The sequence below is a fragment of the Papio anubis genome, chromosome 2, assembly GCF_008728515.1.
Source record: "Papio anubis isolate 15944 chromosome 2, Panubis1.0, whole genome shotgun sequence".
In the NCBI taxonomy this organism is placed as follows: Eukaryota; Metazoa; Chordata; class Mammalia; order Primates; family Cercopithecidae; genus Papio; species Papio anubis.
This window is the reverse complement of record NC_044977.1, coordinates 179,428,265-179,453,779: the sequence shown is the minus strand read 5'-3', so window position 1 is coordinate 179,453,779 and position 25,515 is coordinate 179,428,265. Positions and strand designations below refer to the sequence as shown.

The following is a 25,515-nucleotide window of genomic DNA, read 5'->3' as shown; positions in this document are numbered from 1 at the left end:
TTTTGTCTATTATTTGATGACTAATTTTAAAAAACATGTAAGATATATAATTTTCCCCTTAGTGATTGGTGGCAAGCAAGTAATAATAGAAGAGCACTTTATGCAATTTTTAAGAGTCATCATCCACTGAAGCTGGCAGGGGATGTGCCCCTGTGGGTCACACGGGTGACCGACCAGGTCTCTCAGGGACCATTATGGACAGGCACAGTGAACACAGGCAGTGCAGCATGTGTGCATCTTTGCTGCCTCACACTGCCTTCATGAATTATCGTTTTGGCCATTGAGTCCTGTATTTGTATGAGAAGAATATTTACTGTTTTAAAATCATTTTTAGTTAAGAAATGACAGTTGGATCTTAATTGTACTTACACATTTACTTTATCCTTCTAGATGGTTCAGAATTTTCAAGATGAGAGTTGTTTTTTATTCTCCACAGTAAAAGGTACTTTGCATGTGTGTGTGTCTTAAAATGCCAGAATCATGAGAGATGGTGTGTGCCTCTAATTAGTGCCTCTCGTGTGTTTATTCTTTAAAATGGTGGCTTTACTCATTTTAAGAAGAAAGTTTGATAAATGAATTGAGAATATTTCTAGTGGTTGTAATAGAAATTAACAAATAAGGAAGAGGAGTCAGTCTTTCTAGATGACTGGAAAAAAAAATCTCAATTCATTCAGCCAACGTCTTACTGAGCACTTTGTGTCAGACACTGTGCTTCTGTCACTCAGTGGATCTTGAATAAAACAGAATCCATGAAACTCCTATTGGGGAAAGCAAACCAAAATTGGCCAAGAGATACACAAAATTACCAGTATGTTAAGTGCCATGAAGGAACAGGAAAGTGTGGGGTACTTATGGATAAGGGAGATCTGGGTTGAGGGGAATGTGAAGCTGTAAGGTAAGGCTTCTCTGAGGAGGTGTCATTAATCCTGAGACTTGAAGAATGAGAAGGAGCAGGAACTGGCCATAGGATTAGCATCCCCAGGCAATGTGGGGCTGTGTGCAAACACCTGGCTTCTTTGAAAGCTTGGCAGTGGGCCATGTAGCTGCCATGCTGTGTGTGAGGATGAGCTGATCAGGGTGAATCAAAGCAGGAGGCCGGGTCCGGCATGCGGGACCGGGTGATGATGGTAGTTCGGATTTACTTGAAATGTATTGAGTTGTCACTGAAGTTGTTTAAACAAAGGAGGAGTAATGTGACTAGTTTTTTCTTTCACTTTCACAACTCTGTGGAGACAGATGAGAAGGTGGCAAAATGAGGCAGGTGAAAGGTGCCACTGTGGTAGTATCTTACAGATTTATAGACAGGGCCCCAGTGGGCTGCACATTTGAGGGAGGAATAGTTCTGACACCTGGTTTTCTGTGGAAAGTAACTGGGCAGATGGTGATTTCATTGAAGAGGTAAGTATGGTTGGGGTAAATCAACCAAGAGTTTGATTTTGGATATGTAGAAATGTCAAGTAGGCAGTTGACTGTTACCACTCCGGGGCTCAGAGAAGAGGCCTGGCCTTGAGATGTAAATTTGGAGGCCTTCAGCAAATCAACAGTGACTCAAAGCTGTAGAAGTTGTTAAGGTCATTTAGGGAGAGAATGTGAAAAGAGAGCCAGGACCAGGCTTAGGTGGCTCCCACATTAAAGAGGAGGGATTCCTAAATGTAAAATTTGAGAAGAGATCATACATTCATAGACTGTTTTAAAAGTCAGGTGAGCTAAGATCCAAATCCGGTCTTAGCACAAAAGCTGCCCCTAGAAGAGGGAGATGTCATGTGTGTCAAGTATCCCCAAACTACTGAAATACTGATTTTACTTTGTGCCTCACATGTTGCATATGCCATCAGGTTACCTGCGAGGCTGAGTTTTAACTCTGAACTGGTTCACTCTTTTACTTTCAGAAACATCTTTAGCCTAGTACCCTTCTCCTCAGTCTTTTGTTCTCGTAGCAGTATGGTTTTTACCTTGCATAACTGACATTGTCTAAAAAAGAAAACATATAGTATAATTGTATAGTTTTGTTTTGTGGAACCAGTAGACGTTTTCTGGTGTTAGAAATCATAGAATCTCCCCTCTGATCTCAATTTACTGTTTTTTTTTGTTGTTGTTGTTCAAACTTTATCCTCATGAGAAAAATCATTTTTTTATGAATGCCTATATTGCTTCTATTTACTGAGAAACACTAGGCAACAAAAGGAATGATACATTTTTAAAATATTTGAAATCTCCCTCTCAGTGGCTCAGAAATTTTTCTGGAAAAGATAGATGTACGCATTTGCTCCCTCGGGTCCTCTGCCCTGACACAGTATATTTCACCTGTTCTGCTTCTAGTTCTTGCTTCCCTTATGGACAACACTATTATTATTGTGTGTCTTGCTAGATGTCCCCCTACCCCCAGAACTGGCAGACAGTGTTGGAATGGGGGCATTGATAGTGGACCAGGCTTCGCAGAATGTCTAAAAAGGGAATGTGTACATGAAGTGTTTTGGGGGAAGAGGAGCTAGAGCAAGTTAATTTGCTTGTTTCTCTAGAATCATTTAAAGGTAACCTCTGAATTGGGAAGGGAGGTTGTAGTTGGCAGGGAGTTTTCCATTTAATAGGCTTAATTTCCTAAGCCTGACTGAAGAAATATTTCTTTCCTTTTCTGCAGCTGAAAATAGTGATGGCATCCACATAATTTTGAAGTGATGTCTTATATAGACTGAACTATATTCAGTACCAAATAGTCACGCTTAAAAGTGTGTGAAGACTGAATCCAAGAAGTCTTGGGATTGGATTTTACCATATGAAATGTTTCATATTGAAAACACAAGATGACCTTTCTAATGAGCTGTATGAGAGGTGAATCTCCTCACTGTCACTGCCATAGCCAAGCACCCTCATGAGAGTGAGCACATCGGCACAGCATGCATCCAGCTCTGGAGGCCACAGTGCAGGCATAGCTGCCTGCTGCTCTGGCAGAGGCCAGTAAATACAGTTCCTAGAAGCAGCCTTTGCTGTCTTTTTACACTGTATGCGGTTTGGAAATGAATGTAGAAACTTACTGTGGGCATTTACCTTTCTGTGCCAGTTTGGCTTTTATTGCCTGAACCTTATGCTGACCTGGAGAGGAGATGGGGGACAGTGCTGTTTTGGGGCCAGCAGTGAATCTGTATGCGGAAAGATGTGTTGTGCTGATGTGGCCGTTGGTGGTCAGGTAAAAGGCTCGGCACCTTCTTGGAAGAAATCATGTCTAAGGGTGTACGTTTGATATGATCATGCCAGATTGGAGAAGATCCAAGCCAGGAAGATGGGCTTGAAGCAAACTGCATTATCAGGAGTACCTTGGTGAGAGGATCAGTGTAAATCCTAATAGGTACAAAGACTTTTGTGTTTTGGCTTTGTCACAGATTTATTGAAAAACTTTTTTGCTTCTGCTTCCATTTTTAGCATTTTAGTTTCTGGTTTTCATTTTTGGAGATTCCTTGCTAAACTCGTGGTTTTTCTCTCGTTTTCTTCCCTCTCTCCCTCCATCTCTGACCACCCCCACCATCCTATTAAACATTTTTTAAAGCCCTACCCCAGACATTGGAAATAGGTGACCCAAGTAGGGGGAGAAAGTATTATTGTTGATAGCTTCTGAATAGGTGTTAAGGGATCTTCATTATGAACAAGATGAATTTTTTCGTGGAAACACTAGATGTTATCAAACACTAAAATGTACCATACAAATCCCTTAAGTCTCTCCTCAAATATTGAGCTTTAGTACAATCATGGATAGACATTCTGGTGATGATTTAGGGGCTTTTTATACACCACATAATAGCTTCTTTCTCTATAAAAAGAGTGCCTCTTTCATAAAACCAAATGCTTGTCTGCTAGCATACTTTTCAAAGGGAATCCACTGTTTCCTCACTTTCCTCCCATATCTATCTCCGTCCTTCGTCCAAAACCTTCCCAGAATCCATCAGCAAGCATGTTTGAGGCCTATGGTGTAGGGGACTGAATTTTTTTTTTAAACTTCTATTCCATTTTAATTGTAGGATCTCTGTCCATATACCCAGGTGTCCTTATTTGAATGTACTATTTGGTCCTCATCTGTGTTCAGGCAAAAAATAGGAAATGAGTAATTTTGAGTTTGTAATCTCTCCCGGAAGACAAACTGCTTCAGTGGGTAAAAGCTTTGACATGTTTTATTCATAAAGGGGGTTAATTATTTGCCACAAAAAAGCACGGTCTGTTTTCATCATCGATTTGAAAGTATCTGTAACTCCTATAGATCCTATAGGCAGAGAGCTTTCCTTTCTGACTTTTTGCCTTTGCTTTTGTGTGACCACGTTTCCTGTACCAGTCACTGGGGAAAGAAGTGAGTTTATCTCTTGTTTTAAAAGTTTTGCTTGTCTATTTAGCATTCCTTTTTTGGGTCTCAAGATTTATGGAACAATAAATGTCATTTAATGCTGTGTGCTTATTTTGAATTCCTCATCAGGTTTTAGAAGCGGGGTAAAAATACTTAGACACTTATGAGACTTAAATTTTACTGCGTGGCATTGAACATGAGTTTGTCCCAGTGAAACAGGCTAAATAAATCTTGGCACCAGCAAATTTGTTACTTTGTTTTTTTAATAGTAGGATGTACACATTTCAGTATAATAAATGTTTTCTGATTGTTTTGCAAATGTGTGTCTCATTTAAAATCCCAGTTCCTGTTTCTGTCATTTCATGTCATAGAATCAAGGAGTTTCCCCGTGTGTGTTCTGAGCCAGTCTAAATGTAATAAGAGGTTAGGCCCATAGTTTTTTCCTTTTCAGTTTATTTTCTCAAAGCTGATGCAACTGAGGATATGTTATTCCAGTAACTGTTCCAGACTTGAAAAGGAAGCAAACCTGATTGTCTTACAAGAGGTTCTCCTGTTTTGTAAATGAGGCCATGGGTCATTGAGCATTGAGTCCAGTAGCTGTGATTGATAGGTTGTATCGTGGCTCAAAAGAAATCATGTATAGAAGGCTCTGGTCATTTAATCTTTTGTTTTGTTTTGTTTTGAGACGGAGTCACTGTTGTCGCCCGGGCTGGAGTGCAGTGGTGTGATCTCAGCTCACTGCCACCTCCGCCTCCCAGTTTCCAGCATTTCTCCTGCCTCAGCCTCCCAAGTAGCTGAGATTACAGGTGCCTGCCACCATGCCTGACTAATTTTTGTATTTTCAGTAGAGACAGGGTTTTACCATGTTGGCCAGGCTGGTCTCAAACTCCTGACCTCAGGGGAGCCACCCGTCTCAGCCTCCCAAAGTGCTAGGATTATAGGCGTGAGCCACCACGCCTGGCCTTAAGTTAATTTTTTTAATAGAAACTCTAATTCATAATCACTGAAGTGAGTCTGTTATGTGCTCATTTATTGAAGTTGCTTCCTGCATCAGTCTTCCTCCCCCGTCTCCTCCACAACAGTAAGTATAAATGTATATTTAAGGAACTGCTATGGTATCCACACAATTTTTAGACCAAGGAATGCTGGAATATAGCATAAGGCAATACAATGTTTACTCTGATAATCGTGCTAAGTCCATTTATGGGCAGATATATCTATCTGCTTTCCCTTCCTAGAATGCAGCCGAGGTAATATATCCTTAAAAACACTTCTAAAACTGCCCAATAAAGGTATTGCTAGTCACGGGAAAACATCTTCTTTTTGCCGTTTTACTTACGTTTCTCATGAGCTTCTGGCCCTTCAGTTTGGGGGAGTGGTGGTTAGGAAGGGCCAGCCACCATGAACACCTATGTTTACAAGGAAGGTGGTGATAGTTTCTTAATAAAGATCACAAATGTGGACAGCATGGAGCAAGAATCAACCACAGCAGACAGTAGGGTCATTTTACCAGATTTCAGATAACATCATGAAGGTCTGCATTTGGAAAATGGTTTTGCTTGGATGTGTCTGCCATAAAATCATAGCAATAAAACCCTCTGACTTAATTTTTTTTAAAGCATTGCAATGGTTTATTCAATTTTATGAGTCTAAAAGGTACCAACACTTACTGATCTGAGTTTTAAGTCTGTAAAACTTCTGAGTAGCTATGGTGTAACCTGATTTCTAAGATTGCAAAATAAGCTTGAAAAAAAAAATCACATCCATTTTACATGCATCCATTCATTACTTTTAATTGATTATACTACAGATAACTTAAGCCTTAGTTCTTTTTCTTTAAGGTTCCCCCCAGTTTTATGAGAGGCATGGACATAATTAGCTTTTTTCCTTTAATAAAAATGCATTATGTGCTGTAGCATACACCAGAGCTTCTACTTCCCAATCAGGCAGGCACAGACTCTCTGAGCTGCTTTTGTTTTTGGTCCCTGGAGGTGTGTATGACAAGTTGACAGAAACAAAAAGGTGAAGACCCTGCTCCACCCAGTATAGAGTCCTCTTTTCTTTGGTGTCTCATGGAAACCTATTAACATGCCTTCCACATAAGTCTCTACATATAAAACTATCAGGCATTATGAATTTGCAGTACAGTCACTTTGACAAAGTTGCTATTTTATCTTCAAAGTGGAAAAGTCCTGCTAATCAAAATGGAATTGTTGTGAATTAAGGTAGGCCACTGGCTTAAATATCAGGTAGAAAATCAACAGCCTAGTTTTTCTGCTCAGTTTGTGCTAACACTGATGGTCTTTTTGAGGAGTGCTGATAATGCCAACGGTAGAACTATTGTACCTAGGTAGGTACCAATCTCTTAAGAGATCCAGGTTTCTGGCATGGTCCTAGCTGCATTGAAACCACTTGTCCTGTGTTAACTGACACAAGGCTTTGATTCGATTGTTTCACAGCAGAATAAAGGTGAAAACTCTCACCAGAGTTACTGCAATCCATACAGAAGTCTTTTACCTGTAAATGCCTTTCCCAATGGAGAATCAACAGATTGGGTGATGGTGGAGTAGGTCAGGAAGACTCAGGTCTTCTAGAGGAAGGGATGCCTCCTCACCCCTTGGGCCCAGGCAGCTGCTGTCAGAGAATGACACAGCACCTGCACAGTCGCTGGCCACTTCCTGCCACTGCTGTCGGTGGGGTGACGGGAGCAAAGTAGGCGTGGACTTTGACATGAGGGAGCTGAGCCTGGAAGGATGAAGAAAAAAGTGGAGTCTTTACACTGGTATTTTTAGGATTATGGTCATAATTCTAGTCCGCTATTAAAAATCTTCACCTTAGTCAGTTCAAATAGAATTTATGCTATAGATTGGAGCTGCTACTGTTACTCCCCCAACCCTCTGCCCCGCATTAGTACGTGAAAACACTTACGTTAATATATTTTGATATGTTTCTAAGGATAAGTGAAAACACTTACGTTAATATACTTTGATATGTTTCCACCCGGGGTAGTAACCAGCCCTGTCTGCAAACTAAGTGAATGTTCTCTACAGCTGTAGCACCCTGGATGGGGCTGTTTTGATATGTAAATGCAGTTGCCTAAACTTAAAGCATAATCAATAAAACAATGTAGGTGAACTACATGGCAAAAGCCAAATTCTGTTAAGCCCTCTTACCTGGAAATTAGCCGAGAGAGTTCTACCTCCCACTCATAATGACCTTAAATTGCTTGCCTTTAACACAGGCCTTTTTACTTTTTTTGAGACCGTTTCACTCCTGTCCCCCAGGCTGGAATGCAATGGTACAATCTGGGCTCACTGCAACCTCCTCCTCCCGGGTTCAAGCGATTCTCCTGCCTCAGCCTCCCAAGTAGCTGGGATTACAGGTGTGCACCCAGCTAATTTTGTATTTTTAGTAGAGACGGGGTTTCACCATGTTGGTCAGCTGGTCTCGAACTCCTGACCTTGTGATCCGCCTGCCTCGGCCTCCCAAAGTGCTGGGATTACAGTCGTGAGCCACCACACCCAGCCCAACAAAGGCTTTCTTATAAGGGCTCCGATTACCAGACTATGTGGAATCCCCATCCCAGACCCAACTCAAGTTGAATCTTCCAGGGCAGAGTCTAAGCAAGAACATTTTGACGAAGTCTGTAAGGTGACACTATTGCGCCAGATCAGTTTGCATAACTATTGCATAACAGAGAAAATGGGTGTTGATTTATTTTGAGATGGAGTCTCACTCTGTGGTCCAGGCTGGAGGGCAGTAGTGCAATCTGGGCTCACTGCCTCAGCCTCCCGAGTAGCTGGGATTACAGGCGCCCACCACCACACCCAGCTAATTTTTGTATTTTTAGTAGAAACGGGGTTTCACCATTTTGACCAGACTGGTCTTGAACTCCTGACCTCAAGCAATCCGCCCACCTTGGCTTCTCAAAGTGTTGGGATTACAGGCATGAGCCACCACACACCTGGCCCCGGCCTGATTCTTGATGTTTTCCTTTGTTGCTTAGAAATGTCAGGTGTGACCGACTCCCCTGCCCCACACCTACCCGCATCCGCTTGATGCCTGCACGGGTAACCTGCTGGCAATCGTACAGCTCAAGGCGCTCCAGGCCTCGGCAGTTCTCTAGGTGTTCCAGGGCCACATCAGTGATGAGGAGGCAGTTGTCCAACTCCAGTACCCGCAGCCTCTCATGGCCACAGGTGCTGTTGCTCAGGTGCAGGATCCCATCATCTGTGATGAGTTCACAGTGGGACAGGCTCTGGAACAGGGAGACAGTAAATGTTTGCAGGACCCTTATTCCAAGGCTCAAGTCCTAAAAAAAAAGCTGGAAGCTAGCCTTTTTGCCCTTCTGCAATGGAATGACACAGCAAGAATGCCCTCAGCAGATGCCAGCCCCTGGACTTCCCAGCCTTCAGAACTATGAGAAGTTTCTGTTCATTACAAATTATCCAGTCTGTGGTAGCAGCACAAAACAGACTGAGACATTTAATCAGGCAGTGAGGACCAAACACAAAGCCTTGGGGCCCTTTGGTTATGGGTTTGCTACACTGGGAGTGGCTTCTCTCTTCTAATTGTGTAATGATGGAAATAAAATTTTCAGGGGAAATTTCAGAGTTTACCCCCTTGACAGCAGTTTTATTGGCCAGTTCTCCATTTGAGGGGATGCAAGTGAAATCAGTGCATCTAATGTCATTTAGAAAACTGCATAAATAGCTGTGACCCAGAGATGTACTGAACATCTTTGAAGGTTAAAATCAAATAGACCTTGAACGGTGTGATCTGACATTACTGACTTCTCTTGGGTAAACAGTAACGGTTGCAGAAGATAAATTCAGATGAATATTATATAGCCAAATGACATTTGTGTAATTCTCTTAAGTTCTCCATATCAAAAACAGTTTTAGACCTGACAGTTTCTCCCAATGCATATCAAATGTAAGATTCACCCCACCATAAAAACTGGAGAGGCAAAAGTACTGCATCAATGTTCCATTTGTTCATTTGTTCCTTCAAATATATGAGCTCCAACTCTGTCCCAGCCCCCACAGGTGCAATGATGAGTAAAAATATACTTTTCTGCACTGGCGGAGCCCAGACTGGAGAGTCTAGAAAATCAAATAATGCTAATCTTTTAAACTGAAGCTGAGATGCTTTGACAGCATAAGATAGCAGGATTTGTCCTGGGGAAGAGACCACTGAGTTGCTATTTGAAGGACTAGGAGCTAATCCTAGGAAAGAGAGCAAAGAGTTTGTTGTGTGCAAAGCCCAGGGGTAGCAGGAGAATGGCAAGTACTGTTTAGGAAGAAGGTCAACATATAATAGGTGGGAAATAAGAGGATGCATGTAGATGCAGATGAATTGGGGAGGTAAGGGCCAGATCACAGAGTTGTGTAGATTATGTAAAGAAATTTGATTCCAAGGTCAGTGGGAGGAGTTGTAAGGACAATGTGATGTTACAATTGTTTTTCAAAAAAGATGGAAAATAAGTGTTGGTGAGGATGTGGAGCAACTGGAAGTCTCTCATGCTGCAGGGGTGATTTCGATGTTTCTGGCTGAAATGCATACATGTGTTAACCAAAAAACATAGGAATACTGGCTCCAATAGCCCCAAACTAGAAGCGGTACTCAAATATTCACAAGTAGAGAAAGGATAAATAAATCACAGTGTCCCCATTCTATAAAGCTGTGAGAATGAACAATATACAAACTACATGTAACAATATGGATAAGGAAACCAGATGAGTATACATGATGGTTCCATTCATATCATTTAAATAAAATACAAACAGAGGCAAAACTGATATATGCTATTTGGAAGTCACGACTTTTGGGGGATCAGTGATTGAAAGGGAGCAGAAAGGGCCTTTCTGGGGTCATGATAATGTTGACCTTTGATTGGGGTGTATTCAGTTTATGGAAATGCATTGATCTGTACACCAATGATAAATGTACTTTTCTGCATGTATATTTTACTTCAGTAAAGTTAAAATTGAAAAAAAACCCACTCTGCCAAATTTGTTAGTGCGGAAGTGGATACAGTTTAGGGCAAGTGAATGGCTACTGCAGTCTATGAAGCAAGGAAATGTCTGAGAGTTTGGACTTGAGTCCTGGCAGGGGAGACCTAAGTGGATGGGTGTAAGGTATTCCTGCAGAATAAAAAATCTAAGACATAGCAGTACTGGTTGTAACAGCCCCAAACTAGAAACTACCACTAGAAACTAGAACTACTGGCTACGTAACTGAGCAGCAGAGTGCAACCTCGAGGGAAGAGAAGCTAAGGAAGAGGAATTCTGTTGGATCTTGATACTTGAAAAGTTCTTCTCTGAGCTTGATCTTAACAATATGGAATATATTTCCTTTCTCATGAATCGAATCACTCTACATGGTTTACATCAAATAGTATTTATGTAATCAATGCTGTTCATTGGTGTTTAGCTTTTAGAATTGACTTATGAGTAAAGCCAGAAAACTGGTTCTTTAGGAGGCTGTTTAAAATTGGTAAATCAAAAAATAGAATTTTGATTACTTACAATAAAGTGGAATCAAAAAAGTATCTCTCTGTGTATGTATTTATTTCATTTTATTTTAAATTTTTATTTATTTATTTTTGAGGTAGAGTTTCCCTCTTGTTGCCCAGGGTGGAGTGCAATGGCGCAGTTTCAGCTCAATGCAACCTCCACCTCTCAGGTTCAAGCGATTCTCCTGCCTCAGCCTCTCGAGTAGCTGGGATTATAGGCACGCACCACCACGCCCGGCTAATTTTGTATTTTTAGTAGAGGCGGGGTTTCTCCATGTTGGTCAGGTTGGTCTCAAACTCCTGACCTCAGGTGATCCGCCCGCCTTGGCCTCCCAAAGTGTTGAGATTACTGGCGTGAGCCACCACGCCCCGCCAATTTCATTTTATTTACATATAGATTCACACATATATATGTGTATATTTACAAACACAGATTGGAGAAAGATGATGGAGGTGGTGTATGAATGCTAATTTCTCCATTGTTTTAATATAGGGAAATTCAGAAATCAAGAAGTTAGCAGTAATATGAGACTGAGGAGATACTGTTATATTAATTGAAAAACTTAGGTACTGGCATATTCAAGTATTCATAGAAATTTTTAAAACCTGATTTAAGGAAAATCAGAGGGTGCTTGGCCTTTTCCAAGTTAACAGGAAAATCTGCTGCCAACAGGGTTCGCATAGCAGTGGGGCCTTCTATATTAACACTAACAACATAGTCAATAGTCAGAGCTGTCTGGTTCGGGCCAATTCTGCAGAGTAGGTGTCATTATTGCCTTTTTACAGATGACGGCATTGTGGCTCAAAGAAGTTGAGACTTGCCAGTTATGCCCAGCTCAGGCTGGCCTCAAAGCCTTTTCTCCTGTCATGCACTGTCACTCACCCCCGGCAGGAGTGGTGCATTCTGGAAGTGAGCAGCTTATATCACATTCCTGACTCAGAGGTGGTTAGGGTGGTGGGGCAGAAGATGCAGAATGGGAGGTGGAACTGCTTTTAATTGCCATCAGCAGGTGTCTTCTGCTCCCATGGATGTGGTGTGGATGTGTGTGCGTGAAAGAGACAGGGAGGAGAGGGACAGAGAAAGAGAATCACTTTTCATTGCACAGAGAATTTCTCGAGAAGGACAGAAATGGGCCATAGTGGTTATCCCTGTGTAGGGAACATGGCAACTGGGGATTTTCCTCCTATTCCTGGTGCTTTTTTTTTTTTTGACGGAGTTTCACTCTTGTTGCCCAGGCTGGAGTGCAATGGCGTGAATCCACCGCAACCTCCCCCTCCCAGGTTCAAGCGATTCTCTCAGCCTCCCGAGTAGCTGGAATTATAGGCGTGCGCCACCACGCCTGGCTAATTTGTGTTTTTCGTAGAGACAGGGTTTCTCCATGTTGGTTAGGCTGGTCTCGAACTCCTGACTTCAGGCAATCCGCCCGCCTCAGCCTCCCACAGTGCTGGGGATTACAGGTGTAAGCCACCGCACCCGGCCTCCTGGTACTTTAAGTAACTTTTACTTTTGAATTTTTTTTTCTTTTTTTGAGACAGAGTCTCACTCTGTCGCCAGGCTGGAGTGGAGTGGTGTGTCCTTGGCTCACTGCCACCTCTGCCAGGTTCAAGCGATTCCCCTGTCTCAGCCTGCCGAGTAGCTGGGACTACAGGCGTGTGCCACCACACCCAGCTAATTTTGGTATTTTTAGTAGAGACTGGGTTTCACCATTTTGGCCAGGATAGTCTCAATCTCCCAGCCTTGTGATCTGCCCGCCTAAGCCTCCCAAAGTGCTGGGATTACAGGTGTGAGCCACTGTGCCCGGCCCTCTTTTGAATTTTGTCAGGTTTTTTTTCTGCATTAGTTGATGTGATCATGTAATTTTTCTTCTTTAGTTAACATGGTTGATTACATCAGTCAGTTTTCAAATATTAAACTGCACTTGTGTCTCCGGAGTAAATCCTGCTTGGCCATGGTATTATAATTATTTTTATATATTGCTACATTCTATTTGCTAACATTTTGTTACAGATACTTGCTTCTATATTTATGAGGAACATCAGTCTGTAGTTTTTTTGGTACAATTTTTGTTTGGTTTTGATAACAGGGTATTACTGGCCTTGTTAAAAAAAGAAAAGTTTTGGGAGGCCGAGGCAGATGGATCACTTGAGGTCAGGAGTTCGAGACCAGCCAGGCCAACATGGTGAAACCCTGTCTCTTCTAAAAATACAAAAATTTGCTGGGCGTGGTGGTGCACACCTGTAATCCCAGCTACTCGGGAGGATGAGGCAGGAAAATAGCTTGAACCCAGGAGGCAGAGGTTGCAGTGAGCCGAGATTGTGCCACTGCAGTCCAGCCTGGGCGACAGAGCAAGACTCTGTCTCAAAATAAAGAGTTGTAAAATGTTTTACTGTCTATTTCCTAAAAGAGAGTGTATAAAATTGATGTTAATTCAGGTCAGACACAGTGGCTAACACCTGTAATCCCAGCACTTTGGGAGGTCGAGGCAGGCAGATGACCTGAGGTCAGGAGTTTGAGACCAGCCTGGCCAACATGGTGAAACCCCATCTCTACTAAAAATACAAAAATTAGCCAGGCGTGGTCGCACATGTCTGTAATCCCAGCTATGCACAAGGTTGAGGAGAACCGCTTGAATCTGGGAGGCAGAGGTTGCAGTGAGCTGAGATTGTACCATTGCATTCCACCCTGGGCAATAGAGTGAGACCCTGTTTCAAAAAAAAAAAGATGTTCATTCCTTAAATGTTTGGCAGAGTTCCCCAACAAAGCCATCTGGATCTGCACATTTCTTTTTTGGGAATCCTGAAACTGCAAATTCAATGAAAACAGTCATCAAATATTTAGATACCTTGCCTCCCAAGTTAGCCCAATTAATAGATCTTTGAAATCGAGAGATGATACCTTACAGAACGAGAACCCAAACAGCTTCCTGCTGTGGCGGGAGGGCTCTCTCATCTTTAACAGGTGAATAATGTCAGAAAAACTCAGACTCACCAGGGCTTGCAGTTTAGGACAGTGAATGGAGAGCTGGATGAGTGTGCTGTCGGTTATCTGGAGAGAAACACGCTGTGTCAGTGTGGCTTCTACACCAGAACTTAATACCTAATCCTGGCTTCTCCTGAACATGAGAATCAAAAGGTGTAAAAGAGAATTAAAAATTCATCTCAAACACTCTGGGGCTGGGAGCTCCTCTCTTCACCAGCACTCTAAAATCTGCCCACTTCTAGAGATGCATAACTGTTTTTTGGTCTCTCCTCTGGTGCCCCAAGGAGACCTGGGGCAAGAGACAAAGTGGAGTGGGCAAGGAGGGTTCCCAGGATTCTCCTCTTTGGAGTCACCCCATCACTGGACATGCAAGCTTATTTTACAGAGCTATCCTGAACTTCTCTTCTGTAGTTCCGTCTGATGACTGAGAATGGCCAAAAGTTCACACATCCACTGCCATGGCCTTCACAGGTTTCCAAGCCCTGCCACTGAGGTTGATCAAGGAGGGTCAGGATGACAGCCAGTCAGTGTCTCTGGCTGTGCCGCACTGGCCAGCAGTGACTGAGGGGCAGGCTGCCCTGCAGGGCTGTCAGGAGTCCACTCACCAGGATGCATTCTTCAAGATCCATCTTCTCCAATTCGTGGCAATTCTGGAAGAGTCCACAAGACACACCCTACATGTGAGTCAGTGGTGAGGGCAACAATGGTGGCTTGCCCCACCCCTCTGAGTATTGGCCCAGTGTCCTTGTTCTCTTCTATTAAGAAGCATGCCCTGTTCCTAAAGCTACCCAGTAAACCAGCACTTCTGAGCAGCTTCCTTTTGAGTTACACACGGTGCTTCGGAACTGGGAACAGGGCTGCCTCTGGCTGCGTTTCCTTCTCTCAACTTGGAAAGAGAGTTGTCCAAAACCTTCCCAGTGGCTCGCAGACATCAGCAGGTAAATTTTAGCCTAGGCTCCAGGAGGGCATGGGGATGGGGCATGAAGCCACACTGTGGTGGTTGGGTGGAGGTAGCAGAGTGTATCAGCAGCCCCAGGAGGACATGGGTTCCTGACAGCAGGTCCAGAGGGGCCCCCAGTGGTGTTTGCAGGGCAAAGGGCAGAGTACAGCCCAATTACGGGGAGCTGCTGAGAGGCCAAGTTGGGGTCCATATGAGGAATGGAGCCGACTGCCAGGAGGAGGCTGGCCCCGCTTGAGCACATGTGAGGCCCAGACCCTTTACAGAACCCTCTACAGGACTTCCCTAGAAGTCTGCCTAACCGGAGAAACTGCAGTGCACACCCCAAGGGCTCTGCTCTGCTCAGCGCCTGTCTTTGCCGAAGGCAGTCTTCTGCACACCCGAAACTACTCCAAGTCACTTTGAATTCGGGAGGTGAATTAGAGTTTGGTTGTATTCTTTAAATCTATGCCTTACCCGAGCTAAAAGTGTAAAACCTGCGTCCGTCAAATGGGAGCATCGGGCAGCCTCCAAAATTCTGAGGAGAAAGTATACAGGGGAGAAAACGGTACCAACTAGTTAACAGTGGAAGCACAGAATGTATGATGCATACTTGAGTTTTTGCTGCTCTTTGACATGCTTTTCCTTCTGTTAACAGCCCTGAGGGAATGTGACCTGCCCAAAGCCCCAAAGTTCCATCCCAAATTTGGAAAGTAAGAATCTTCCTGCTATACCAGCATGTTGTTTTCAAATAGTATTCTAATATTTGTTTTTTGGGTTTTTTTGTTTGTTTTTTGCAAACGGAGTCTCACACTGTCACCCAGGCTGGAGTGCAGTGGCAGGATCTTGGCTCACTGCAGCCTCCGCCTCGCAGGTTCAAACGATTCTCCCGTCTCAGTCTCCCCAAGTAGCTGGGACCACAGGTGCCTGCCACCATGCCCAGCTAATTTTTGTATTTTTAGTAGAAACAGGATTTCATCATGTTGGCCAGGCTGGTCTCAAACTCCTGACCTCAGGTTATCCACCCTCCTCGGCCTCCCGAAGTGCTGGGATTACAGGCATGAGCCACCATGCCCAGCCTTGTTCACTTTTTAAACACATTTAAAATGAACTTTTCTCAATGAAATCATCTTGATATTTACTGCATTTATAGAAATTCCCAGGTACCCTAAAGGAAATTTAAAAAATTTGTAGACAATGAAAAATAAGTTAATTCTCAGTTACCCAGGCTTAATAGGGATGGGTGCATGAATAACATTCTAAGTTAAACACTCTCTTACAGCAACAATTTTGACCTCCTTTCTGACCAGTTATGATCACCCAAATTCCTTGTAAGCAGAAATATCTAAATGATATAGTACCTTCTCTACAACAGTAAGAAAAATTGGTAAAAGCAGAAATATACGATTCTTAAAAGATACAGAACTGGTGTGAGCGTGGGAATGGATCAGTTTCATTGGGAAGTAGAGATTTTTAAAAAGTATCTTTTTTTCTGCCTCTTGGGTAGAGTTTAAAGGTTGCTGGTTCTGAAGTCAGTTTCTATTGTTACTGTTGTTAAAATTTTAATATTCATAGCTGGTAATGATAATCTATTACCTTGAAGATCAGAATACAAATTATTGGGGTTTTTTTTTTGTTTTTTTGTTTTTCCTGAGATGGGATCTCACTCTGTCACCCAGGCTAGAGTGCAGTGGCACAATCTTGGCTCACTGCAATCTCCGCCTCCCGGGTTCAAGTGATTCTCCTGCCTCAGCATTCCGAGTAGCTGGGACTACAGGCGCCTGCCACCACACCCGGCTAATTTTTGTATTTTTAGTAGAGACAAGGTGTCACCATGCTGGCCCGGCTGGTTTCGACCTCCCGACCTCAGGTGACCCACCCACCTCAGCATCCCAAAGTGTTGGCATTACAGGCGTGAGCCACCGTGCCTGGCCTAAATCATTATTTGTTAAAAACAAAACCTTTTTCCTACTGGGGAAGAAGCTAAGTGATTGTGATGTTCCCCTCATTCTTCTGCTTGGCAGCAGGTCTGGAGGACGTGAGGCTACCACTGCTCACTGTGTGCTCACTCAGATGCTTAAAGCAATAACAGGATGAGGTAAATTAGGTGGAAAACTGTGACATTCATTGAGAAATTAAAGTTTGGATTCACTGGTGGTAGACATTTTATACTCTCCCAGTACATCCTTCAATGAACTGGATTTATACATTGTCCCACCCCCATTTACCCAACAAAAGCCAACAACAACATAACTACTGCCTCCACCACCCCTACCTGGCAAGCCTGTCCTCTCCTGCAGGAAGCCCTCTTGGTTAACTCAGCCAAACTCTGAGCTGCAAAGCAAAAAGTGCGGTGTACTCACTGCAGTCGTGGACAGTTCAAACCCAGCGCTGTGAGAGAGGCATCTGTGAGGTTGCTGCAACCCGAAAGGCAGAGAGCCTGCAGCCGGTGACAGCCCCTGCATATCTGCACCACACCTTCATCAGTAATGCGCTGAGGAAAAGCAGCACAGAAAGAAAAGTCAGAGGACACCAGCAATGCCGAAACGGGAGCAGCAGAAAAATATCTGCTGTTGTTCAATGAGTTTTGGTTGCTGATTACTAGCATTTTATCCAAATAACTCCAACAAAATAAGAAGTACAGGGTAGACATGTACTTGTGTTATCTCTGCATAGCTTTAAAATATTCCAGCAATTTAGATAAGACACATGCATCCAGGAAAAACTAAAATTTTTAAATAATACAAATGGAAAATAAAAGTTTAAAATTCCATTTCTCCCTCACTAGAGTCATCAAAATACAGATTTTTTTCATAAAATTCATAAACTCATAATCAAAAAATCTGATTAAATAAAGAACTTTTGAGGCTTCCCGAGTTTAAATGACATTAATGTTTGATTGGATTTCTGCAGATTAATGCCTTAGATATTTACAATATACACATGTATATTTATATTTCATCAAATGTTTTAGACAACAGGAAAATTAAATACATCACAAAATTATTGATACATATCTTAAATTCTATGAATTTGGCCATGAAGATTCAAAATAATATGTTCACTTGAACAGACTACTTGATACAGAAATAAACACACACATCTATATACTTCAAGCCATCAGCCAGTGCTGTCCTATACATAAGTCAAGGTCCTATTTTTGAATAGTCCTGGCCCATAAGGTCAACATTTGTCCAGCAGATAGTTTCTGGTTTTTTCCCCACCACCAGGGACTCTAAAGATTTATAATATATTCATTTAAAGCTGAATGCAAGGGCTTTCCCTTACCTTTCTCAAAACCTACGTTCCCCTTGAAAAACCTGGCAGGATGTAGCAAAGCATCCTCTTCAATTATCAACGTTTACAATGGCAGTGGAGAAGGACCAATAGTTTTCCACAGGCTAATGTCCGGATGAAAATGCCACCTTGCTCTTGCCTATGCGTTTTATTCTTTAAAGCATTTTTGCATGTGTTATTTCGTATTATCCACTGAAACAACGTGAGAGGAGTCATCATCCTCAATTTATAAGTTAAAAAAAAAAAAGACACTTCATGTCTTATAACTATTTAGTGACCAATTCACGGCATTCCTCAATAGTGTCCCTAATACTCTATTCAACAAAATCAAGACCTGGTCTCTATTATTTTTAGGGGCGATGTCGGTGGCTTTGTACTGCGTATGAGTCCTTTTTGTTGTTGTTCTTCCATCTTGTGACAAATTGGTAGGTTCTATAAGGACACAGGATGAAAATCAGGGTGTGGCAACACAGCCCATCTCAGCTGCCCGGGGGGCAGATTGCTTTGGGAGACAACATAGAGCCAACGGTGTTCAGGAAAGGCGTGCTACTTACTGAGCAGGACTGCAAGTTGAGGCTCACAAGCTCATGGCAGTAATTCTGAATGTGTTTCAGAGCTTCATCTTCTAACTGAGTGGACAGAGAAAACAAAATTTGACAGCTGGAATCCAGGTGAGGGAACAGTGGGACACCAAGAGAAATGCAAAAGCAGCTCCCTGGATGATGTGCCCACACCTGACACATAACACAAACAGCTGTATCAACCCTCTGGTACCTGTGTGCAGCCCCTCAGGAGCAGGGCTTTCAGGCCTCGACAACCTCGCACCAGTGCCTCGATGCCATCCTTCGTGATCTGATCACACCAAGAGAGGTTCAGGTACTCCAGGTTTCGGCAGCCCTCACTGAGAGAACAAGAAACAAAAACTATGTGCAGTCTCTCCTGTAGAGAGTTAACGACCAACTCTGAGTTTAGTACATCACCAGATAAATAACTCTGAGTTTAATAACTCTGAGTTTCATCACCAGAAATTCAGAAGGGGAGACCCATGCCTGGGACCTCTTGGAGACACCTATTTCTTGCTGGATCCAATGTGACCATTAGGAAGGCTTCCAGAATGTTCATAGTTTTGGGTATTCTCTTGACACAAACAATGGGCACTCTTACCTGATCCCCTTCAAGGAGCTGTTTGTAACAGACACACAGGAGGTCAGATCCAGATGTTTCAGCTTGGAACAGAATCTGCTAAGGCTATAACACGTGCTGAAAAAGAGCAGACGCACTAAAGATATTTTCAACCATGTTTCTTTCCCTTCTCTCTCCCTGTGGCTATTTGGTCACCAATTAATCTTCATTATTTACCTGTCAGTGATTTTTGTGCATCCGTTGAGGTTTAAATGTTCAATGTTTCGGCAGTTCTGTGCAAAGGTCCTAAAATGAGAAAACATTGTAAAGCTCCCTGCAAGTTGCTGGACAGCCACTAGAGGGCATATGAAACCATTCACGCTTAGAACAGTGCTCCCTCAAACTTAATTAAAGCGTGTAAGACTCAGCTAGGGTTCTTGTCACAGTGCAGATTCTGATGACAGATCTAGAATGGAGCTTGACAATCTGCAGTTTAAAGAAACTCCCAGGTGATGCCAGTGCTGCTAGTCTAGGGACCACATTTTGAGAAGCAGAGTCCTAGACTACTTATCAATCAGTTCTCCTTTACACACAGCTTGGTGAGTCATCACCAAATCATGAGAATAGAGGCCTAGCTCCCTGCTCCCTCCGCTCTACAAAAAAATCAATTTGAAGCAAGGGGGCAAATCTTCTTGTACTGTGCCATGCTGTCACTTGCTTACCCTAGAGCCTTTCCAGAGAAACCATTTCTGGTGATTGATAGAAGACAGCAGTTAATCAGTATCAAGACCCACTCATTTTACTGGTGAGGACATTCAGTCATGAAGAGAAACTTCCTCATTGATCTGTGGGTTGGTAGCAAGGCCAGAAGCAGCAAATTAAAACCCCCTATTCACCACTCATTGCTTAACATATTCAGCAAGGACTAGCTCAGGTCATCTCCATCATTCTGAAATACAGCTTTCAGATGTGCTCCTTCCAACCTGCCCTGGTACAGGTAGGGGGAACCAAGCTGGAGCCTGATGGACTGTCTGAGATGAAGAGATGGGGCTGAAAGTCTAGGAAGACCAAGGCAGCCGGAGTTATCTGGCAAGAGCACTAGAGTAGAGAGAACATCACAAAGAGAACTCCAGAGATCTGTGGAGGGTGCCCCTCAAGAATTAATTACAGGCCAGGCATGGTGGCTTATGCCTGTAATCCCAGCAATTTGGGAGACCAAAGCAGGAGGATCACTTGAGCCCAAGAGTTTGAGACCAGCCTAGGCAACATAGTGAGACTCTATCTCCAAAACAACAACAACAACAAAAAGAATTCAGTCCCACACTGACCAATGTACACATGTGATGAAACTACCCAAAGCCCAAGGCCAGGGAATAAGAATCAACAAAAAGCATTAAAGGAAACAGTAGCCAGAGCTCACCAAGGGCAAGGAATAGTGCCCATTTCTACCAACCAAGGGTGAAAAATGCCACAATTCTTGGGGCATTGGGTAGAGTATTGAGAATAGTCTTCCTTTAGGAGTGGTGCACAATAAGCCCTAAACACTGCTTTGGTACAACCTAACAAATCTTAAAAACAAGACCTAACAGGAACTATTCCCAATTAAGTCAGCTGTATCCCAGAATAAAACTCGAGTATCTATAGGAATACAAAAATATCTGCATCCAACAAAGTAAAATTCACAATGTCTGGCACTGAACAAAAAATTATGTTTTCATAGAAGGAGGAAAATATATCCACAATAAAGAGAAGATGTAATCCACCAAAACCTACTCTAAACTGACACAAATAGCAGAAACAACAAAGGCATTAAAAGTTACAATGTTATTGCCTAGAATACATTTCTATGAAGCTAACAATTAAACATTATGTAGATACTTGGAAAAATAAAAGTGATCCAAGATGCAGTCGCTCACGCCTGTAATCCCAGCACTTTGGGAAGCCAAGGCAAGCAGATCACTTGAGGTCAGAAGTTCAACATCAGCCTGGCCAACATAGTGAAACCCTGTCTCTACTAAAAAAAAAATAAATAAATACAAAATGTAGCTGGTGTGGTGGCACATGCCTATAGTTCCAGCTACTTGGGAGGCTAAAAGCAGGAGAATCACTTGAACGCGAGAGGTGGAGGTTGCACTGAGCCATAATCACACCACTGCACTCCAGCTTGGGCCACAGAGTGAGACTCCATCTCAACAACAACAACAACAACAACAACAAAGATATGAAAACCACAATGGCTGATATAAAACTTTATTGGATCTTTATTGGATGAGATTAACAACAGATTAGATATGGCAGAAGAAAAGATTAGTGAACTTGAAGACATAGCAATAGCAACTGTCAAAAATGAAACACAGAGCGGAATAAAACAGAAAAAGAACAGAGCATGAATGAACTGTGGGACAACTTCAAGCAACCTAATATACATGTGATTGGAATCACTAAATAAGAGGAGACAGAGGAAGGAGGAAAAAATACTGAAGAAATAATTGCCAAAATTTCCCCAAACTTTATGAAAACAATAAACCTATGGACCCAAGGAACTCAAAGAACTACAAGTGCAAGAAACATGAAGAAAAACACACCAAGGCGTATTATAACCAAATTGATCAAAACCAGTGACAGATTAGCCATTCGTGGTGGTGTGTGACTGTGGTCCCAGCCACTTGGGAGGCTGAGGTGGGAGGATCACTTGAGCTCAGGAAGTGGAGGTTACAGTGAGCCAAAGTGTCACCGCCGTACTCCATCCTGGGTGACAGAGTGAGATTCCAGAGAGAGAGAGAGAGGAACCAGTGATAGAGAAAACCCTAAAAACAGCCAGAAAACAAAGCCATCTTATGTACAGAGAATAAAACATAAGGTGACAGCAGTTTTATCACTGGTAATGAAAAGGCAAGAAAACAGAGGAGCACCATCCTTAAAATACAAAAAAAATAGTCACTATAGAATTCTATACTCAGCAAATTTTTGCTTTTTTTTTTGAGACGGAGTCTCGCTCTGTTGCCCAGGCTAGAGTACAGTGGCGCAATCTCAGCTCACTGCAAGCTCTGCCTCCCAGGTTCACACCATTCTCCTGCCTCAGCCTCCTGAGTAGCTGGGACTACAGGCGCCCACCACCTCGCCTGGCTAGTTTTCTTTTTTTTGTATTTTTAGTAGAGACGGGGTTTCACTGTGTTAGCCAGGATGGTCTCAATCTCCTGACCTCATGATCCACCCACCTCAGCCTTCCAAAGTGCCGGGATTACAGGCGTGAGCCACTGCACCCGGCCTAGCAAAAATATTTTTTTTTAAGTGAAGGAAAAAATAGATTTTTTTAGACATAGAAGAGCTGGAAGAATTAATCAGGCTTACAGTAAAAGAAATGTAAAAAAATTTCTTTATGCAGAAAGAAAATGATACCAGTTAAAAATATGTGTCTACAGAAAGGAAAGACTGGATGTAGCAACTACTTGGGTATATACAATTTTTAAATTTAAATCTCTTAAAAATAGGCAGGGCACTGTGGCTCATGCCTGTAAACCCAACACTTTGGGAGGCTGAGGCAGGCAGCTCACTTGAGGCCAGGAGTTTGAGACCAGCCTGGCCAACAGGGCAAAACCTTGTCTCTACTAAAAGTACAAAAATTAGCCAGGCAGGGTGGTACATGTCTGTAGTCTCAGCTACTTGGGAGGCTGAGGCACAAGAATCACTTGAACCTGGGAGGTGGAGGTTACACTGAGCCTAGACCATGGCACTGTACTCCAGCCTGGGTGACAGAGGGAGACTGTCTAAAATAATAATAATAACAATAAATCTCTTAAAAATAGTTGACTGTTAAACAAAGGTACTAAATCTATGAAGTGTATATAAGTAGAATTAAAATGTATGACAACAATAGCATAAAGACGAAGTGAGGAGAAATGAAAGTTTTACATAATACAATATGAAGGTAGACTGTACTAAATTAAACATGTAGTCAATAAACTCTAAAGCAATGACTAAACATATGAAGAGTTATAGAAACGAAGCGAAAAAAGAATATAAAATGAAGTCATTAAAAAACACTTAATCTCGGCCAGGCATGGTAGCTCACGCCTGTACAATCCCAGCACTTCGGGAGGCTGAGGCGGGCAGATCATTTGAGGTCAGGAGTTCGAGATCAGCCTGGGCAACATGGTGAAAAACTGTCTCTACTAAAAATACACAACTTATCCAGGCAAGGTGGCCCATGCTTGTAGCCCCAGCTACTTGGGAGGTTGAGGCACGAGAATCGCTTGAATGCAGGAGGCAGAGGCTGCAGTGAGTCGAGATTGTGCCACTGCACTCCAGCCAGGGCAACAGCGCAAGACCCTGTCTCAAAAAAAAAAAAAAAAAAAAAAAATCTAAAAGAAGAAAGAAAGAGGAAAGGGGAAAAAAGAATGTATGGGACAAATAGAAAACAAACAGCAAGAGGGTGGATTTAAACCTAACCATAATCATCATATTAAATGCAAATAGTCTAACCCAAATTAAAAAGCAAAGACTGTCATATTGGATAAAAAGCAACACCCAGCTGGGCGTGGTGGCTCATGCCTGTAATCCCAGCACTTTGGGAGGCTAAGGCGGGCAGATCATGAGGTCAGGAGATCGAGACCATCCTGGCTAACATGGTGAAACCCCATCTCTACTAAAAATATAAAAAATCAGCTGGGCGTGATGGCGCGTGCCTGGAGTCCCAGCTACTTGGGAGGCTGAGGCAGGAGAATGGCGGGAACTCAGGAGGCAGAGGTTGCAGTGAGCTGCACTCCACTGCACTCCAGCCTGGGTGACAGAGCAAGACTCCGTCTAAAAAAAAAAAAGCTACACCCAACTATAAAAAATCAACTTTAAATATAGATACAAATAGATTAAAGTAAAATGATAGAAAAACAGATATAATGCCAACACTAGTCAAAAGAAAGCTGGAGTGACAATATGAGACAAAGTAGATTTTCTAGTAAAGAAAATTATCAGGGATAAAAGAAGGACATATCAATGAAAAAGACATAGCAATTCTAAATGTTTATATACATAATAACAGAGCTTCAAAATACACGAAGCAAGAGCTGACAGGACTGTGAGGAGAAATAGACAAATAAAAAATTATAGGCAGATATTTCAATACTTCTCTCTTATTAGTTGATAAATTAGTAGTCGGAAAATTAGTAAGAATAGAGAAGATCTGCTCAATACTATCAACCAACCTGTCCTACTGGCATTTATAGCAAACTTCATCTAACAGCAGAATATACATTCTCTTCAAGTGCACATGGGACACTTGCCAGGAGTGGCCATATTATTGGCCACAAAACAAGTCTCAATAAATTTAAAAGGATTCAGGGTATAACTATGTTCTGTGATCACGACTGAATTGAATTAGAAATCAGTAATGTGCTCTTCTGGAAAATGTCCAAATATTTAGAAACTAAATAATATTGTTCTAAACAACCCACGGGTCATGAAAGAAATCAAAAGGGGAATTAGAATGCATTTTGCATGAAGATGAAAACATAGCATATAAGAATTTGTGGCATGAATTTTCCCCAAAATACTGACTTAGTTTATGTCATTATGTCATTAAACTCCCATACTAGAAAAAAAAGTCTCAAATCAATGACTTCAGCTTCCGTCTTAAGAAACTAGAGAAAAAACAAAAACAAAAACAAATGAAGCCCAAAGTAAGCAAAAGGAAGGAAATAATAAAGATCAGAGTGGAAATAAATGAAGCAGAAAACAGAAAAACAATGAAAAATGGGTGAAAACAAAAGCTGGTTCTTTGAGAATATCAATAAAATTGATAGACCTCTTAATAGTCAGACTGACAAGGACCAAAAAAAAAAAAAAAGACAATTACCAATTTCAGAAACGAGAGAGGGTATATCACTGCAGATTTTACAGATATTAAAGTAAGAGGATATAAACAATGTTAATAAGTCCAAGAACTTAGGTGAAATGGACAAATTCTTTGAAAGACACAGAGTACCAAAACTCATTTATGAAGAAAGAATCTGAAGAATTCTATACATATTAAAGAAATTGAGGCTGGGTGAGGTGGCTCACGCCTGTAATCACAACACTTTAGGAGGCCGAGGCAGGCAGATCACCTGAGGTCAGGAGTTCAAGACCATGGTGAAACCCGTCTCTACTAAAAATATAAAAATTAGCCAGGCATAGTGGTGCGTGCCTGTAATCCCAGCTACTTGGGAGGCTGAGGCAGGAGAATTCCTTGAGTTTGCAGTGAGCCAAGACTGTGCCACTGCACTCCAGCCTGGGCAACAAGAGTGAAACTCCATCTAAAAAAAAAAAAAAAAGAAATCAAATTTGTGATTAAAAACGTT

General features: G+C 42.3%; 2 protein-coding genes across 6 annotated transcripts in view; one reads left to right on the top strand and one right to left on the bottom strand.

Moving 5' to 3' along the window:
• The window catches only part of UBP1 (upstream binding protein 1), a 53,058-nt gene extending 48,412 nt beyond the window's left edge, over nt 1–4,646 (top strand). For both annotated transcript variants that reach the window (XM_003895234.2, XM_003895233.2), the window contains 2 exons: nt 391–442; nt 2,639–4,646. In XM_003895234.2, coding sequence (XP_003895283.1) covers nt 391–442; nt 2,639–2,676 — 90 coding nt within the window. In that variant the 3' untranslated portion in view covers nt 2,677–4,646. The remainder of the gene's footprint in view (nt 1–390; nt 443–2,638) is intronic.
• Nucleotides 1–25,515, bottom strand: part of FBXL2 (F-box and leucine rich repeat protein 2) — a 145,685-nt gene that overhangs the window by 30,477 nt on the left and 89,693 nt on the right. For 3 of the 4 annotated variants that reach the window (XR_644266.3, XR_644265.3, XR_004182325.1), the window contains exons 6-15: nt 19,418–19,486; nt 19,223–19,318; nt 18,833–18,959; nt 18,613–18,687; nt 17,125–17,255; nt 15,239–15,299; nt 14,430–14,474; nt 13,834–13,890; nt 8,373–8,585; nt 6,845–7,072 (exon numbers count right to left, since the gene is read on the bottom strand). Coding sequence is in view for 1 of the 4 variants with exons in the window: in XM_003895235.3 (XP_003895284.1) it covers nt 6,965–7,072; nt 8,373–8,585; nt 13,834–13,890; nt 14,430–14,474; nt 15,239–15,299; nt 17,125–17,255; nt 18,613–18,687; nt 18,833–18,959; nt 19,223–19,318; nt 19,418–19,486 (982 nt within the window). In the remaining 3 variants the exon portion in view is untranslated. Of the gene's footprint in view, nt 1–5,934; nt 7,073–8,372; nt 8,586–13,833; nt 13,891–14,429; nt 14,475–15,238; nt 15,300–17,124; nt 17,256–18,612; nt 18,688–18,832; nt 18,960–19,222; nt 19,319–19,417; nt 19,487–25,515 lie in introns of those variants that run through there. The other variant, XM_003895235.3, reaches the window with a different exon arrangement.